This window comes from Sebastes umbrosus, chromosome 12 (assembly GCF_015220745.1).
Source record: "Sebastes umbrosus isolate fSebUmb1 chromosome 12, fSebUmb1.pri, whole genome shotgun sequence".
Classification (NCBI taxonomy): domain Eukaryota; kingdom Metazoa; phylum Chordata; class Actinopteri; order Perciformes; family Sebastidae; genus Sebastes; species Sebastes umbrosus.
In genome coordinates, this window is record NC_051280.1 from 14602535 (window position 1) to 14619276 (window position 16742).

Here is a 16742-nt window from a genome sequence, read left to right on the forward strand (position 1 = left end):
AACAGGCACAGTGGGATGGAGGACATGTGCAAGGACGAAAAAGACGCCAGGAAGCATCTTGGAATATTTTCAAGAAAAACATTAAAAGAAACACACTTGCTTAACATAGGCTTCATTTTGCACAAGACTGCAGCAATGTCCTATATTTAAAGACATTTTTTCTCTGTAATGCTGATGTTAAAGGAACGGTGTGTAACATTTAGTACTTAGTGTATACTTTAGTGTATAATCACCTGAAAATAAGAACTGTTGTGTTTTTGTTACCTTCGAACGAGCCGTTTATTGCTACATACAGAGCAGGTCCTCTAGATAGGGCCATTCCCGTTTTCACATCGGCCACCATAGTTCTCTAACACGCTTGGCACACGGGAGAAGTTTCAGCTGGTTGCAATCTGCAACCTCCCCGCTAGATGCTGCCAAATCTTACATACTGCACCTTTAATGATATAAACATTACTGTGCTGATGACACAACTTGCCACAAGTACAGATAGTAAAGCCCCCTGATGCAAATTTGTGATTTGTGATATTGGGCTGTACAAATCAAATTGACTTGACAACCTTCAAAAGTTTCAGCTCTGCAGAAAAGCTGCCAGATGTATGATACCTTAAAATAGAAATGTTTATAAAAAGAATGATCTGTATCTGTTTTTTGGGATCTCTTATATAAGTCATCCCAAACACAGAGTGTCAGGAAAGTAGTTTCCAGGAAAAATTTTATGGCACACAAGAAAAGACAGGATACGTATTTTTTTTCTGCTTTCAAAATATTTTATCTTGCAATGTATTTTACACTAATGAGATAAAAATAAAAAAAAACTCAACCTGTGACAATTTATAAATGTGATATTTGGTGGTTTAAAATCACATAAAAATGTGTTAAAAATTAACTTGTTGTCAAACACAATCCAAAAAAACACAAAAGAAACCAGTGTCCCATCATGACTAACTGACCAACTTAATGGGGCGAAGAAAGTTAAAACACGAGGCCAAATCCTGCGAGTCAGACACATCGACCTCCACAGTCCGTTAAGGCTGTTCAGGGTAAATGAGGTCTTCGGGGGCCAGTCGAGCTGCTGTAGAGCGTTCTGTCCGCGTTATGCGTCTTTGAATTGGGGGGGTGGGGAGGACATTAGTCATCCGAGTCTGTGTCGTGGCGCCGCCTGTGGCTTTGTGTGGCACCAGCAGGGGCCGTCTTGTGGCTGACAGGGTTATGGGGGACAGGAGACCCCCCATCGGAGGAGTCTGTGTCATGCCGCTGCTGTCGATGATGGGGGTAGGAGGGCTGTCGCTCGGCCTTTGCTCCCCACCTTGAATGGCTGTCATGGGGTCTGGCTCCACTCTGACTGTGGTATGATGGATTATGATGATGGTGGTCCTTTTTGTGCCTGAAGAGTAAAAAAGGAAACAAACAATCAATGATTGGGTCGTGGTGGATCGGGTAAGATGTTGTAAGTCTGGGGAAAAAAGTAGCTGCTGGATGAGCTTTATAGTGACGTCCACAGAAAACACCTAATGACAGCTGTAAGTTAATATAACTGGCTATCGTGTTGACAATTGTCTGTATATTTAACGACTTATATTAATAATTCTGTACACTACCATCACATGTTGTTGTTACATTATGATTCCTCTCTCACCAGCACATTAATTACATTATTCAATCTGATATGTTCCCACCGCTCCTCCACACTTGATTTACAGGATATATCTAAGATCTTGTGATAAATGCACCCCGAATTTAAAAGGTAATGCTTCAAGATGCTGTGTGTAGGACGGTGCCTTAGTGCCCTCTAGTGCTGGCAGACGAACTCATTTGCTTCATGGCAAGTCTGTATTTTTTTCAAATTTAGATGCTATACAGGAGATGGACACAGTAACAATATAATTTAACAAAAAGAAAATACAGTGTCACTCATTAATGCAGTCTGTGATAATTAGACATGTTCTTCCAAATACATGATGTGGGAATATGGGTTTGTTAATAATAGTGTTCCTGTTATTTTGTCCACCCTCAGTGCAAAAAAGATCTGTATTGAGAAATGAACCAACCTCTTTCTGTCGTCTGACTCCGAAGAAGACGAGTCTCTTCTTTGCCTTTTCTTCTTTTTTTCCTTCTTCTTTTTCTCCTTTTTGCTCTTTTTCTCTTTCTTTTTCTTTTTGCTCTCGTGCCTACAGAGTAAAAAAAAAAAAAAAAGTAGTAAAGACAAGTATTATTGAAGTAAACATGGAAAAAGGATACAGGATCACATTTTGTCCAGTAGAACTACGTGTTTATGCTTTCTGTGTCTCAAATTTCATATAGGTGCTCGGTAAGTTATCTTAGGTGGTAACTAATATATTACAGACTCACCGTTGTTCCATGTCCCCCTTTTCTACACTCTGAGACGTCTTTGTTGTTGTTGAGGTTTCTGGACAACCTTCTGTTTTGTGGTGCTGTAAAGAAAGCATTTCTTTAATCTTTGCATCAAGTTGTAGATCCAATGAAAGAAACTCTTAAAAGTTTCTTCCCTACCTGCAAAAGATATTTAAATCAAACTGCTTTTGCACTTACATTATAAACATCTGCATCTTAAAAAACGTTCAGTGACATTTGACAGTGAGGTTAAGAGCTTACCGTGAAAACAGGCAAGCCAATTTTAGCTGCCTCCTTTTCCTTTTGGGAGAGCACCATTTTCCTTTGCCCTACACTGTAGATGGAAACACTCATTTATAAACAACCACTTTACAATCACAGTCTATTAAGATAAGGGCTCTCTTGCCAACACTTGAATGTCAAGAGGAACAATTTAATGAGTTTTAATAGAACAGAAAGTAGAACATGGTGAGAGGCGGAGACAAATATTGCCATTTTTCCTACCAATATGCTGTTTGCTCTAAAACAAACACTATTTTTAGGATAGAAAGAAAGACCTTACAACCATTAAAAAGTAGGATCTTAATGAACTGAAACCCTCAAAAGTGGTGGATGTTTAAATGTCTGTTTATATATGAAGAGGATGTTTAAAATATGAAGATAAATGCTTGACAATGTTTTTAAGAAAATAAAAATCACCTGGAGCTTCCCAAGCCTGAGACACGGTCCACATTTCTCTCTTCACCATCAGCCTCTTCCCTCCTGCAAACGTCTGCAAGGTCCTGGTATCAAAATTGGGAAAATTCAAATCATTCAACCTTTTTTACAGTTTTTCTCAATCGCTTTCAGTCATTTTTTTGAAACAGTCTTCTCTAAACTGTAAGTGCAATCGTCACAACTGTTTCATTGGACATCATAACTCTATTGAATGTCTGCAAAAGGTAGCAAATCACCCGAAACATTTCATTTATGCTTCAAAACTCTGTTATTGTGTCAGTAAACTGGCCAATGCCACCAAAATGAAATATTTTTTCACCATGAAAGTCAACCCAGGAAATGTTTGTTATATGCTAATATTTGTTCTACTTTAATCTTGATACTAACTTCTTACTGTACGATAGAAGAATGTGAGTTTTGTCCAGCTGAATGCTGTTGTGTATCGCGTGGAGCTTTTTTAGATTCCCCCCTTCAACAGCAGGTAAAAGTTTAACGAGAAAAGTCAATACTGTAGGCTACAATGCTGTTTACACAGAAACAGGGTATTCACATTTGTGGTTACAGTAAATGTATTTGTGTAGCAATGTGTTACATGTTTTATAAACAGAAAATTCACCTTCGACCTTTCATGTAAAGTCATATACAGTGAACAGAAAATTTGCCACAAAATAATAAAAATATATAGTATAATATAATAAAGAAAATAATTTAAAAACTCCGCAACGATGATAAAACATGTGGTAGTTCAATAAAAAGCAACTAATTGTACCTCCCCAGAGTACGTAACACCATTTCATAGATGTTTATTCAATATCATGTATGTCTGACAGATTTTGATAATTGAATGGATCATTTTGCACGTGATGGCTGAAACGATGAAAGAATGTTTCGAAGTTGTGACGAGGATGACAAGTGGTTGTGGTGCAAATTGTAGACGATTGAAATTACTCTTTTGCACACCTGTGCCAAAACTAGTTCAATTTGCTTGAATTAATGAGAAATTCTAATCTGTTGTGAACAACAAACTAATTGTTCAGAGATTTGAACTTATTGTTTTGAAAAAAATAAATCTCATTCGAGAATTGAGCCAAAGCGAAATGAGGAAAAATTGCAATAAAGGCAAGTTCTTCAAAAATGTTCACAAGTTTTGAGTGAAAGCAGTACCAAACAAAGTGACATACCTCTTTGGTCAGGCCTGTTGGTTGCCTCTTCATATTCTTGTGCCCTCTAGATGGAGAATGGATACGGTTAATTGATTACATCTGTTGACCCACACTTGTGTTTTGTCAACCATTTCTTTTATAGGAAGTTATACGTACAGAGCAGCCATCAGTGCCTCATGTTCTGCAGCTTTGACAGCAGCGAGTTCTTCCTCTTTGGACAAAGGTGCGCCTTTTTTGTCTCTTGAGTACCATGACAGATCTTTGCCTTTTTGCCATCGTCCTACTGGTGCCATCAAAGAATTCCCTGGAAACAAGACGGAAGATTTGAGAGCGGGTGAGAAAGATGTGTTATTTCCTCTGTATTGACAGTTTTTTTACATTTACCAGTCCCTCCTTATGCTGAACAGCAAACAAAATGTTTTCATTAGTTGTAAAAACTATTAATCGATTGTCAAAACAGTCTCCAATCTTTTTTTTTTTTGTAGGTTGACTAATGACTAATTGACTAATCATTACAGCTTTATAATGATGTTGGCGTTTGTAGAACATTGCTCTGTCTGAGATGATGGAGAAACAAAATCATATTGAGTCACCCTAGGGAGATGATTGAGAAATTATAATCTAAAGAGGGAACAAGATACAAAACCTACCAAGCCATCAACCCAGACATATCCGTTCATCCACTTTACACCAGTAATGCATCATATATTCAAGAATATTAAAGAATAACACATGTTTTACACGGTTCCGGTTGTCCTCTCACAGACTGCGTGTGGAAATGGGGAAGTGGAGCCGTACATCACATGAACAACATGTGTGTTGCTGTAAGACTGGCATACAAAATAAAGAACACACACTTGTGCAACCTAGAACACAGGATATCCGTGTAAAGTATGGATATGAATCCACTGAAGTGAGCTCAACCTTTGAGGATACTGATAAAAGCATTCTAGTTATGTTACACGCTTGCCTTGCATTATTGGAGCACCACCAAGCGTCTTTAGAATGACTGATGGGATTTTGTGGTATTACCTTTTAATATTTCTTTATTTCTACTAATTTATGCACCAAATATCTGGAACAAGCTCCCAGAAACCTGCAGGTACGCTCCAACTCTGAGTTCTTTTAAATCAAAGCTTAAAACTTTCCTGTTTGCTGCTGCCTTTTAATAAACCACATAATGATCTTATACTGCACTAGAGCTTTTACTCTTGTGTGTTATATTCTATTTTAACTTCTATCCTATCTTTTTATTTTTAGCTTGTTTTTATTTTCTAATCTTTAATGTTTTTATAACTGTTTTAATTATGTCTTAATGTTGTTTTGCACTTTGTAGCAATGTTCTTGAATGTTTATGTAAAGCACTTTGAATTGCCCTCTTGCTGAAATGTGCTCTACAAATAAAGCTATATTATATATATATATAATATATATATATATATATATTATATATATATATATTTTGCATATAGTTTGGACCCAAATGTTTTATCTTTTTGTGTCAATAAAAGAACTAGACACAGATATATCTAAACTCACTGGAACAGGACAAATTAAATTCTGTTTCTGGGCAGATATTTCCATTTGATGTAACAACTGAATGAACAACTTTGGCAATATTTCACTTAGGAAAATACACATTTTAGGTCACATCCTCTCCACAGAATCACTGTTGATCCCACCATACTTATAAAAGCTCTGCTGTTGATAAGGCAGTATCATATATGGTAGCAATAACAAGCCTTTTAATGTAACCATAAACTGTATGAATGTAACCAGATCATGGGGTTTGTTCATGTCCCCAAAATAATGACATTTGCAAGTTGTGTGTGTGTGTGTGTATGTCTACTTCATCCTTTCATGTCACAGTTACGTAGCTCTTGTTTGGTATGCTGACATGTTGCCAGCAGTGTGGTCTCAGCTCGGACAGCAGAGTGGCTAAACGTGTGTGTGCTCAGAGAGAGAGGGATCAATGAAAACCTGCTAGTTGTAGGGTGTTAAAACAAGGACTATACCGAGCAGCCAGACACTGTGTGATGAGGGACTCCAAAACAAAAGGTAAACATGTGGAGTAGTGGAGCAGCTGTGGTTTTAAACGTGTTTGGTTGCAGGTTAGCAAACTAGCTGTTAGCAAGTGTTAGCACTTATAACTTGGCTGCCAGTTTTATATTATTAAAACTTACCTAGATAATTCTCTCTGTGTTTATCCACTTTCACGTCATCCCAGTTGAACTGGTCCTGTCCTCCTCGGACGCCTCCAGATCTGGAGGAACCAAACATTGTAGTTTAAGAGAAGAAGAAGTTAGCTCCTGACTTTAGCCACATTAGCACACGAGTCGGCCTTCAGCGTTTCAGTCATCCGGGTACTTTTTTTGCGTTAAGTTCAACGTCCCCTGTGTTGACTGGGAACAACGCGTTTCCTGGTGGTAGTGTTTACTTTGACCCCTTGAAACTGATTCGGTAACTACTTTTTTTCTAGTTATTTCGTTAAAGATGTGCAGAGCGCAAAGGGGGAATAGTTGGATAAAAAAACAGCGTTCAACTGAAGCTAGGCTATGCTTTATATATAGCTAACGTTACATTGCGGCCTAAAAAACAAAGCTACAGTAATTCAAGTGCGCCAGTTAAGGTAGAATCTGCAGCTACAAGTGGGATGCATACATGTATTTAATATTATCTGCCTTTGTATTGCCTATTCGCCTTGGCTAATGATAAAACTACACGTTTCTGTGTTTAGTCGCGTATATTCCCGACGCTCCGCGAACGTAACGCGTCGATGTTTTTGACACGCAGTGGTGACGTAGGCAGCACAGTTTCCTTTAATGGCTCTCACAGTAAAGACAACAGGAGCAGAGGAGGCAGAGACGGACCTAGCATCTCAGACTAACTCCTCATGTACATGAGATATTTTTCCAGACTAATGTCAGGTAGGAAGGAGGATATCATATGTCTCTTTTACCTTATGTTTTTTTTTTTTTATTGTCTGCCCATTGTAACTGTAGCTATAATACTGCCATTAATCTCCTCCAGTGTGAGAGGAGTCAGGAGGTTGTTGCAGGAGGAAGAAAGATGGTGTGTTCACTGAACATGGTTAAGTTCAGCTGATGCAACGAAAACCATGCACTTTAATCACGTTAATTAATTAGTCATTATACTGCTAATGCACATTGTAAATGCACATCATTATGTTGAGATTTTATGAGTTATACACTATAATATCTTAAAGCCTATAATGTCTGAGCTGTTTTAAAGCCTCCTGCATCTTTAACTCAGCCAATACTTTTAAGCTCAATTTAGTTTACATATAATTATAATATAAAGTTATCCAAAGTTCCTTCCCCATCAGTATCATTGCACAAAGCAAATCACACACACACACTTTCTGCAGGGAATGCTTCTCTATAGTTTGCATTATTTCCCCACCCTAAATTCAGCATTTCCATAAACATCAGAACATTTTATTGCCTTTTTATAGCAGTGAGTCAAAGTGCACTTTGCATGCAATGCCTGAGTTAGGTGTCTTTATTGGTTTGTGTGGTGGCAGTTTCTGTTAAAACAAGACACAAACCAACGTAACAACTTGTCTTTCAGTGAATTTAATAAAAAGGCATACATTAATAACTAAAACATCTGCAGATGGACTGCAAATACAAAGAGTAGTCAGTATTTATACATTTAAAGCATAACATGAAGATAAGTGCAAAGAAGAAAAGAAGAGAAGGATAGAAAGTGTATCAATGCGTCAGCACACAGCAGACAACAGAGCATCACAAGACATAACAAGTATTCCAGCAATCTGTTGTTTGCAGTTACAGAGATCTAAAATGTCAAGTCACCGTCCTATGGTGACGAAGATGAACATGTGAGGCCCTGAGATTATCTAAAGGTACAGTGTTAAACTGCAGATATGAAAATTGCCATTACATTTGATAGTTCTGGCATAAGATTGTAAACAGAGTGGGTGTTTCTGGTACTACTTCCAAGGTGCATGGAGAAGGCGAAAAGTCTGAAGAGTTCAAAACTCCAGCAACACTTGTAGTATTGTATTTTTATATCTGGTGTATTTTTTTGTACTTTGCACTACTAACTTTTTTACTGCCTTTTTACTAAAATGTTTTGCACTATGGAACTGTGATGCTGGAAACTGGAATTTCCCTCAGGATCAATAAAGCTACTATCAATCTATCTATCTATCTATCTATCTATCTATCTATCTATATGGAACAACTTTATTGTTCAATATTAACTCTATAATAATAGAACATGGAAATGCTACTTTGCAGTTTCTCTATGCTATATTTAGATTGACTTAAGATAATTAGTTGTAATGAAGAGATCACAGCATTAGACTGAATAAGGACAAAAACTGGTTTAACATGCCCACATAATCACCTCTGTTTCTGGTTAAACTGAACTAACAACACTGCTGTTTGACATTGCATACTGTATGTTGTACATACTGTATGTAATACTCTCTAGGGCTGCAACAAATGATTATTTTAATTACTGTTTAGTCTGTCAATTATTATTTTTTTTTCTATGAATTGATAAATAATTTTGGCAGAGAATTGCAAAAAGGTGACATATTGCAAATTGCTTATTTTGTCCAACCAACAGTTCAAACCAGAGATATTTGATATATTATCATATAAAACAACATATAAGACAAAGATGGGCAGTTAATTATCATATTTGCGAAGCTGAAATGTTTAGCATTTTTTATTCGAAAAGTAGTTGCCAAAACATTTTTGTTCGACTAATTGATTAATCAACTTTTTGTTTCAGCTCTTAGACTGGACAGACTGTATCCGACCACTGATAGACCTGATAGATTTCACATGATTTAAATTAAATTAAATAAATTAAATGTTTTAGTTAAAGTCAAGCACAGTGTCAGCCCGTGCTGATTGTAAACTCACATGTCTCTCATTTCCTGTCACGCAGCTCTCCGTCAAGAACAAATGGTGGACTCTTGTGTGGCTGTTGGATTATAAGTAGCTGTAAGTTTCAGAAGCGTTGTCAATACGTTAGTTTAAAAAAGTTTCCATGTTTTTTATATTACGTTTTCTGTCTATAAATATCATTAAAAATATATAGGAAGCATTAGTAAACAAAGAACAAAACCCCTTGCAAAGTTGTAGCCACTAAAAATTTTCATTTATTATACTTACAATATTTAGTATTGTATCAGAATCGATTGATTTGGTTCATGAATCAATTGACCATCTAAACCATGGCAATAAATCTTATTAACAAGCAAATTATGAGGCTTTTTTAATGAATTGTTTACTAATGATTACAGTAGTTTTAGTAAAGAAGTAGCACTCTATATGATAATAGGCATTAAAATGTCCTACATTGTTCTAGAGCTGAAACTATTAGTTGATCGACAAAAAATGAATCATCAGAAATGTTGATTATCCGTTAATTGTTGGTCATTTATCAACAAAAATGCTCAACCTTCTCTAGCTGCGGCTTCACAGATGTGAGGATTGGCAGCTTTTTATGTTATATGTCACTGTAAATTGGATATCTTTGGGTTTTGGACCTGGTTTTAATCAGACAAAAAAACAATAAAGGAAGAGGTCCGCTTAGGCTCTTTTTATAGGCTAAACCATTAATCAAACAAATAATCAATAATCAAAATAATAATCTGTTGCAGCCCTAATTGTTTCCATATGGTAACAGGAAGCCGATGCAAATGGCCATAATAGAATCATGAATAACTTGAAAATCCTGCGGAGGGTTGGGTGTGAAACCCGTTTCAGGACAGGACTGTAAAATGTTGAGGCTTTCTTCACTGGCTTCTGAAAAAAGGAACTCCTGACCTGCAGCTTTAATTAGCCATGTTGCTGTTCACTTTACGGATTCAAGAGGCAGTGGAGAATGACTCCCTGTCATCTGCACCTGCAAAGACAACCTCTCTTCATCTGGTTTGCTTGGAAACGGGAAGGCTCACAATGCTGTGACTTGTGCATTGTTTTCTTCACCTTTAGTAAAAAGACAAAACACTTTAAAGTTACTGAGAAGAATGGAGGGTTGACTCAGCCTGTGGAATAGAAAATAAAACACACATACAGGTCTTTACTGTATCAGATCACTCTGGATAAATCAACTCAACATTTAAAATATATAGATACATAACAAAATCTGCTAGTGTGTAAACATGGTCCTGCCCCCTCTTATACTCTCCTCCCTCCTTGTACACAACCTGCATGCACACAATCACACCCTCCCTGATCCTGTTCACTTGAATTCGCCGTCTGCTTGAGCTCTGTGTGTATTGACGAAAGGTAAGGAGGAGCACTACAGAATGAATGAGACAAATGTTGTGTAGAATATATTGCCGTATAGAGAAGGTTAAGTTATTGAAGTAGCTATTTTGCAAAGATTTATACTAAGGGAATATGCTTATAGGTTCGTCAGTGATTGGATTGCTGCACATTATTTAGTTAAAATGAGTTTTAAGTCGTCGTTTCCTTGAATTTGAGCCCATATCTCTATTAAAAACAGTTTTTCCTCTTAGCCTGTTGTATGTCATAGCTCTTCTGTTTTTTCCTCTCATCACAAGCAGAGCAGGGCTCTCTAATTAGTCAGTAATTGTTGCTGCACCATGGTAACCTCCCGGCTTGCCAACCCGTTGATTGCCTTTGCTCTTGTGGGAGATGTTCCCATCATTTTTTCCACCTTTAAGAACTGCTGGCTTATCATTTTATGGCGTTTATCCCACCAGAGCGAGCATTGTCTGAGCACCTTAACCGGCCCGCTGTGATGTAGTGAAATCTTTTTAAAGCCATGGGTGTTGTGCACAAACAGGTTTGGTCCGATAGTGACTCACGCCATAAGATTCCAGTGGCTGCGTGTAAACCCTCCAGCTTCACCCACTTGTTTCCAATGCTGAACTCTGTCTCCACCTCTCTTTCAGCTATGGCTGGACCCAGGCCTGTGGTGATTAGCGGCCCGTCCGGGGCAGGGAAGAGCACTCTGCTGAAGAAGCTCATGAAGGAATATGACAGTGTCTTTGGCTTCAGCGTTTCCCGTAAGTATAGATAGATAAATAGTTTAGGAGGAAATTATTTTCTACAGTAGGTGCATACACAAATAAGTAAGACTATATATACCACAAAATGGATTTCTTGGAACTTGGAACTATGCTTGTCAGGCAGGTCATTGAGGTTTTCTAGGAGATGTAGATGTATAATAGTAGGGCTGCACCTAACGATTATTTTCATTGTTGATTAATCCGTTTATTATTTTCTCGATTTAAATAATTAGTTGTTTGGTCTATAAAATGTCAGAAAATTGTGAAAATTGTTGATCAGAGTTTCCCAAAGCCCAAGATGACGTCCCCAAATGTCTTTTTTTTGTCCACAACTCAAAAGATATTCAGTTTACTGTCATAGAGGAGTAAAGAAACCAGAACATATTTACATTTAAGTAACTGGAATCAGAGACTTTTGACTTTTTTTTTCAAACCAATTAATCAATTATCAAAATTGGTAAGGTAAAGTTGGTAATTAATTTAATAGTTGACAGCTGATTGATCGTTTTAGCTCTAGCTACATGTGTACTTAATGTCATGCATACAATCAAATCCAGTTGTTTTATTCAAATAGGGCTGCAACCAATGATTGTTTTCATTATCAATTAATCTGCTGATAATTTCTTTACGCTATTTTTCATCATTTAATGGACCAAATGATTCATTTATTAAAATAAATAAATGGCAGATTAATCAACAATGAAATTAAGCGTTAGTTGCATCCCATACAGATTTTCTGTCGATCGACTGTTGGATTAATCAATTAATTGTTTCATCTCTAGATTCAACTAAAGTACCCTGTATGACGTAAATGTCTTATCAACCCTCAGATACGACAAGAAATCCTCGCCCTGGAGAAGTGAACGGCAAAGGTACAACATGTTCCTCCTCTTTCATGACCATTTCATGACCGCTGCAGCCAAATATGCCGCTGTGGAGGTTTTAACAGCTCATGGCTGCACAGTAGAAGTATCTGACCTGTACGCCATGAAGTTTAAAGCCACTGCTACTGCCGAGGACATCACTGGAGTAGTTCAGTAGTATTGTAGCTTTCTTTATCTGTATTCTGTGTGTCTCCTTTTTCGGGTTGTAGATTACCATTATGTCACACGGGAGGTGATGCAGACAGGGATCGACAACGGCGAATTCATTGAGAGCGCAGTGTTTTCGGGGAACATGTACGGGACGAGTAAAGCTGCCGTGCAAGAGGTCCAGGCCAAGAACCTCATCTGTATACTTGACATTGACATGCAGGGTGTGAGGAGCATCAAAAAGACAGACTTCGATCCCATTTACATCACTGTCCAGCCGCCATCCATGGCAGTCCTGGTAAGCACAGACGGATATGCACTTCATTGAATCGATAGAGGTTCCTATTTTCCTGCCAGGGTGTAACCTTGAGGTTTAACTGGTCATACAAGTTTTGAATGCCTTCTGTATTGTTTCAGGAAAAACGTTTAAGAGACAGAAAAACAGAGTCAGAGGAGAGCCTCCAGAAGCGTTTACGTGCAGCTAAGGTGGACATGGAGTTTAGTAAGTACTTATTGTTTGTTTGCAAAAATTAAACCACATAAATGTAAAAAAAAAAATATGACCCTTAACCTAATTATGTCCTTCTAGGTAAAGAACCTGGTGTATTTGATGTCCAAATTATCAATGATAAGTTGGAGGAGGCCTATGGGCAGTTGAAACATGCTCTTCTTGAGGTGAGCTACTATTGCGGAACACAGTCCTTGACCTTAGATAATCAACACATATTAAACACTAAACACATATTGAACATTGCTTTAATGCGTTGACTTGACAATCAACAGATATGACCTGACAACTCAAACAGTGGTATGCATCTTTTCGGATGCACTGAGCAGTAATTTACAATCGTCACTTCCTGAGCGCCTCCTTGCCAGTTGGACGCGTGTAACCATGGTAACCCGTGCTAATAGGCTCGTTTCGAGATGAGCCAGGCCTGCGCAGAATCAGTCACCGGCGACCGGTGCACAATGCATGCTGGTTAGATTTGTGTGAGACTTGATCCCGACTTGCTCTGACGTCATGCACACGTGGGCAACGATAACCTCACGAGATCGAGGCAGCCGCAGTTTTTAGAGCCAGACGCCGCAGTTGCTCTCCACCGACTGCAAAACCCGGGGCATGATGGGATACGCCTGGCTGTCGCCTGATCAAAGAGCTGATTGGCTCTCAGTTTTGTAGAAAAGTCAGAACTTTATATAGTCTAATGTTGTGCAATGAATGTTTCATATGTTAACAAACATATATTGTGTGGTTGATAATAATAATAATAATAATAATAATAATAATGAAGGTTATTTATATAGCACTTATTAAAACGAGTGCTCATTACAAAGTGCTTTACAAGGCAGACATAAAAATAATAAAGGATAGAATCCAATGCCAGATACACGCACATACAGTATTTTAGTACTAAATACACTGTTTTTAGTATGGAATTTTGAATGCAACCAAAGCGACACAGCATATAAAGAGATTGGATGTAATGATCGTTTTTTCATATTTAGCCTTTCAAAAAACAAAAGGGCTAAAGTGTAAGGAACGGATTAAACATTGTGTTAATCTGCTCTGTGCAGTCTCGCTTTAAATGTCTTTATTCATTATAGATTTGTCTGTATTTCTTGACCAACATCACCTACCTGTATTGGTGAGTATTATAAAATATTTTTTCCCCTTTTCTAGGAAATCAGTCTGGTCAAGAAAGGCAACATGTCTTCGTAGGAGACAGCCACATCCGGACACCTTTTAGTCCCATCCAGCCACTCCTCACAAAACCACGGACCTCCATTCCAGTTGTGAACATTCCCTCAGACGTTGGTTCCGTGAAGCTCAGACAAACGTCCCTTAGCGGATACACAAATACATAGGATTTATATGGTGTGTAGAGGTAGTTACTACCACATGATATTCATTTTTTTTAATTTTTTTTTACTGATGGGAAGTGCTTTCCACATTTTTATTTTCACTTGAAGAAAAGATACTCCAATAATGCTTACTTGATATGTGATTGGCATGGTATGCAGTATGCTCTGTTGGACTGTCAGCATGGATATACTGCTTGAAGTTTTGTCCTCTCACGAACCTGGACTAGCACAAATGGGGACTATCAGGGTTTATTCCATCATGTGGATAAACTGGTCTTTTAAGGGTGTGGACAAAGCTAGTTTCTGGATATGCTGATTAGTGGCAGCGAGTTGTATTGTGTTAATGGGGAAACAGATTTACAGAGACAGATGTCTGCACACATTTAGTACAGGATGGCTGTTTACTTTCAAGAGGTACTTGCAAGTCAACTTCACTGTTGAAACAATACAACTATTCCAGTGCTGGTAAATGCTTTTCTTTAACAGATTTTGTGTAAATTGCCACAGAACTCCATTATAGTTTGTTTTGTTTGAAACCATAAATATTGTCGTGCTCTAGTAGGATTAAATCCCATGATAGAGGTAGAAAATGTTGCTTAGAACAAAGAAACAATAGGACATCTAATGTCACTTAGAATATAGCTTTTTTTTATTTCTGGGGGTTTATAACTGTTTATTTTACAACTGTAAATTTGTTTTATATTGTGTAACTATCGTTTTGCAGCTTCCCCTGTACAGTAAAATGACCTTCAGCGGACTGTTTTGATTCCTAACTAGAGGAGAGGTTTTTAAATATGAAGAAAAATTAAATTGCATGTTTCTCTTTTTCTATATTGCTTATAGAAATCAAGCACACAAGTCTCCTTTTACTTGTTTACTGAGAGAATATGTATGACCAGGAATCCTTAATGTAATACCTTTTTAAGACCCGTTCCACACATTTTAAGACCTCATTGCCTCTTTGAGTTCTAACCGGTTACATCAGCGACACACTTTAACTTGGATTTACTGTACATTGATTGTAAGACAGCACAACTAAACAGTCTTAGTTTGTAATAACTCCTTGGACCACTGTTTCAATGCAACATAATTCAGATAGATGGGGTGGGAACAAAGCACAAGAGAATGAGGTTTATTTCTAAGAGTAATATCCGTAATACATGAGAGCTAGAAACACAATATTGTTCCCTATAACAGTGGTTTTCAACCTGGGGGTCGGGACCCCAAGGGGGTCACCATATTTTTGTGGAGAAAAAAAATAAGATAACATATTTTAGACTGGGTAATGGTTTTAAGATTACATTGACTTTACCAGTGATATAATTTGCCTCAGAATAGATTTTATTGAGTGTATTTGTGAGAGTCTAAGTATGCGTGCATATGAGTTTCTGACGGATTTCCAGCGGGCCTGCGGGAGAGAGAAAGTCACGGAAGGCATCAAAATCCACAGTGCCTGGAGCACATTGTGCTAGCTCTTAAAACAAAACAAAACTAATCAAAGTATTCATTATTTACATTTATTGGGGGGGGGATGGGGTCGCGATTCAAAAAGGTTGAGAACCACTGCCCTACAACACAGACACTCAAACGCTTTGTTATTAGGTTATTATATATCGATTCTTTATGTTATGTTTCTTGTATGTAATGGTTTACTTAAAGGAATAGGAGGTCAAGAAATTCACTACATGTACTTGTATAACCAGTATTTGACCAATAAACTTTGATAAAAGCTAATATATGAAACTTTGGTGAGCTTCAGGGGGGGGATGTCATGTAGCAGCTCCCTCTTAACAAATACCCATTATGGCATGTGTACATAAATGCATGATAGAGACCGGGGCCAACTATGCAAATGTCGTTTCCACACATACACTGGTATTTATAAAGATGGTGAGGATGTGCACACCCCACACATACTTCAGACCAGGCGTACACACGGCTTTACCTGAGATAGCTGCGGGTGGAATAATAAAATGGACATGAAACATAAAGTGAGAAATATAACCTAGTAGTATAACCTTGTTTATTTAGGTTATTTTCCCGTTTCTATTATCTTTGCAGTCTACAAAGCCTTCTGTAAAATTTTTTATTTATTTATTTATTTGACCTTTATTTAACCAGGTAAAATCAATTGAGAACCAATTCTCATTTACAATGATGACCTGGCCAAGAGGCAGTAGCACAGTCCACACAAGTGACACAAACAGCACAGATACAATACAGTATGACAAACACATGAGAAAATGGCTAAAAACAGCATAGGTAAATTAACAAACACTATGTACAAAAAAAGGCGGATTACTGGATGTACTTTGTAAAAATGGAAGAGAGAGAGAGAAGTGAGGGCTGGTCAGCAAGTACAGCAGTCAACTATGACTTGTTGCAGCTTTTGTTTGAACATGTTGTTCAATCAAAGGTGCATTTATGAACTTAATTTTAAATTATTTAAGACTGATGAATTGTATCATTCTTTTTTATTGACATTTGAGCCATCATTTCCTTGTTAATGATTTTTGGATTTTATCCTGATTTGTGAAGCAGTGAAAAAAACTTTGAGAACCCCTGGTATAG

At 37.5% G+C, this 16742-nt stretch overlaps 2 protein-coding genes across 4 annotated transcripts; one reads left to right on the forward strand and one right to left on the reverse strand.

Annotated features, from left to right (window-relative positions):
• Positions 1-747: 747 nt before the first annotated feature.
• Positions 748-6651, reverse strand: c12h1orf35 (chromosome 12 C1orf35 homolog). Its single transcript, XM_037787042.1, has 8 exons — positions 6419-6651; positions 4392-4539; positions 4254-4299; positions 3055-3137; positions 2617-2689; positions 2353-2435; positions 2052-2171; positions 748-1387 (listed from the first exon to the last, which is right to left on the reverse strand). The coding sequence occupies exons 1-8, from the start codon at positions 6513-6515 to the stop codon at positions 1132-1134; spliced, it is 906 nt and encodes a 301-aa protein (XP_037642970.1). The 5' UTR covers positions 6516-6651; the 3' UTR covers positions 748-1131.
• Positions 6134-15096, forward strand: guk1a (guanylate kinase 1a). Of its 3 annotated transcripts, none has more exons than XM_037787045.1 (7): positions 6134-6293; positions 11161-11274; positions 12108-12149; positions 12371-12606; positions 12726-12810; positions 12898-12983; positions 13990-15096. In XM_037787045.1, exons 1-7 carry the CDS (start codon positions 6272-6274, stop codon positions 14026-14028), a joined length of 624 nt encoding a protein of 207 aa, XP_037642973.1. In that variant the 5' UTR covers positions 6134-6271; the 3' UTR covers positions 14029-15096. The 3 variants fall into 3 exon arrangements, with proteins under 3 accessions (XP_037642973.1, XP_037642971.1, XP_037642974.1); XM_037787043.1 differs by lacking the exon at positions 6134-6293 and adding an exon at positions 6955-7162; XM_037787046.1 differs by lacking the exon at positions 6134-6293 and adding an exon at positions 10416-10528.
• Positions 15097-16742: the final 1646 nt, after the last annotated feature.